The sequence below is a fragment of the Atta cephalotes genome (genome assembly GCF_000143395.1).
Source record: "Atta cephalotes unplaced genomic scaffold scaffold00009, whole genome shotgun sequence".
In the NCBI taxonomy this organism is placed as follows: domain Eukaryota; kingdom Metazoa; phylum Arthropoda; class Insecta; order Hymenoptera; family Formicidae; genus Atta; species Atta cephalotes.
In genome coordinates, this window is record NW_012130073.1 from 165614 (window position 1) to 167740 (window position 2127).

The window sequence follows — 2127 nt, forward strand, 5'->3', positions numbered from 1 at the left end:
ATATATATATATATATATATATATATATATATATATATATATATATATATATATATATACAAGTAGTATATATACTATTAGAGGAGTATCAAAACTACGAGTTGACAATTATGATTGACGTTACCCGGTTCTATTTCAGCCAATCATGGACTTGCTACATCATGATTGGTTTAAATAGAATTGGGCAACCGTTAATCGTAAACCGTCAATCCGTAGTCTGATACGAGTATTAGAACTCCGGAAGAAACATGTATCTCTCAGTGTGACGTGCACTCGGGTGAAAAAGGGGAAGCATCCTTCTCCTTGCCTATCATATTAATAACTATTAATTGTAACAAAAATATAATAGGAATTAAAGTATATTGTGATAAAAAAAAAATATGAATGAGTATGTATTGATAGCAATATGTGCTATGGCTTTGCTTGTAGCATGCATGATATACTCTTATTTTATTTTTATATTTTTAGCTTTCATTATTTTTAGTATATTATAGACTAATTTATATTTAGTAAGATGAAGATTCAGAATAAATGATGTCTCAGCGTTATATTCAATATAACGCCATTACCTTCCATAGAGAGCTGTCTTGATTTTTTCAATTTTCAATATTTTTTAAAATATTTTTCTTTAATATTTTTTAAATATTTTTAAATATTTTTCAGACTCATTCATTTAATAAGATGAAGATTTAATTTAATACATAAATGGGCATGCATTCGTACAAAAACATAAAGCAAGATTTCATAAGCTAACAACAAAAAATCATCTTTTTTTAAAATAACTTTTGTTAATAATTTTAATAAACAAACCTAAAACCTTTTGAATGTCATGATTATGACACTTTGACATATGTCAAGGTCAAGGTGGAGGTTCCCTAACAGAAGTTTTACTAAATATTTTTATTGAGCAACAGCTTGCAGAAGCTCTATTGAAGAAGGAAACATTGTTCTATGACGACGTAGAAAAATTAATTGGACCGCCACCCTATGGAAAGAAGCGACTTGTAGAACCAGCAGAATTTGAAAATTCTGATCCAGCTAGAGAATCCCCCTCGGTAGAGAGAGAAGCTGTAGAGTGAGAAATGTATTAAAACTTTTTATATAGATATTTACATTCTGTATAAAAATTAGTAAAATATATTGAATAAATCATTTTTGATTGATTAAACCATTTTTTAATAAATTTTGTAGATTTGTAAAAATACCTTTTCTCTCACACACACACACACACACACACACACACGCGCGCGCGCGCGCGCACACACACACACTATGTATATTCTTTATTCATGTATCATGCATCGCATCTAATTTCTGTGGCCCAAAACTAAATTTAAATAGTGATAATAAATAATTAAAATCATGAAATGGAAGAATTATATTTTTATTTCGTTATTTAGTTGAGTAGAAACAAAGTTTTGCTATGATACATACATAGTTGAAAAATATAGGAAATGTAGATTTAAAAAATTGTTAAATTTAAAATGTTTCATATGATCATTACTTTTTTCTTATTTTTTTTCAATAAAAATAGATACACATACTTTTCTCTTTAAATATGTGTATATATTGTGTATGAATAATTAAAATATACTTTATATCGAAAAATTAAACATTGTTTTGACGGACATTTTTATTATGAATTTTATAGAGATAATTAGAAGATTAAATATGCAAAGTAGGTACTTTAAGTACTTGCACTTAATTCATTTTTATACAAAAAATATTAATATATGTCAAACAAAGTTTTGCTATGATACATGCTATTAATATATGTCAAACAAAATTTTGCTATGATAGTTGAAAAATATAGAAAATGTAGATTTAAAAAATTGTTCAATCTAAAAAGCTTCATATGGTCATTAGTACTTTTTTCTCATTTTTTTTCAATAAAAATAGATACACATACTTTTCTCTTTAAATATGTGTATATATTGTGTATGAATAATTAAAAAATCGTGTAACAGAAATTGCAACTCAAGCTGCTTATTTGTGATACTTATTAATCATGAAATAATTTATATTTCGGAAAAATCATTATTTCATCAATATTAAAAAGAAAGATTAGAAATATAAATTCTAAAAAATTAATTATTTAATAATATTTGAAATTAAAAATTAATTATT

At 25.2% G+C, this 2127-nt stretch overlaps 1 protein-coding gene across 1 annotated transcript in view; it reads left to right on the forward strand.

Moving 5' to 3' along the window:
* LOC105627403 (paraplegin) overlaps positions 1–1079 on the forward strand; it is a 5626-nt gene extending 4547 nt beyond the window's left edge. Inside the window, exon 9 of the mRNA XM_012208686.1 lies at positions 915–1079. Coding sequence (XP_012064076.1) covers positions 915–1079 — 165 coding nt within the window. The remainder of the gene's footprint in view (positions 1–914) is intronic.
* The last annotated feature ends 1048 nt before the right edge of the window (positions 1080–2127 follow it).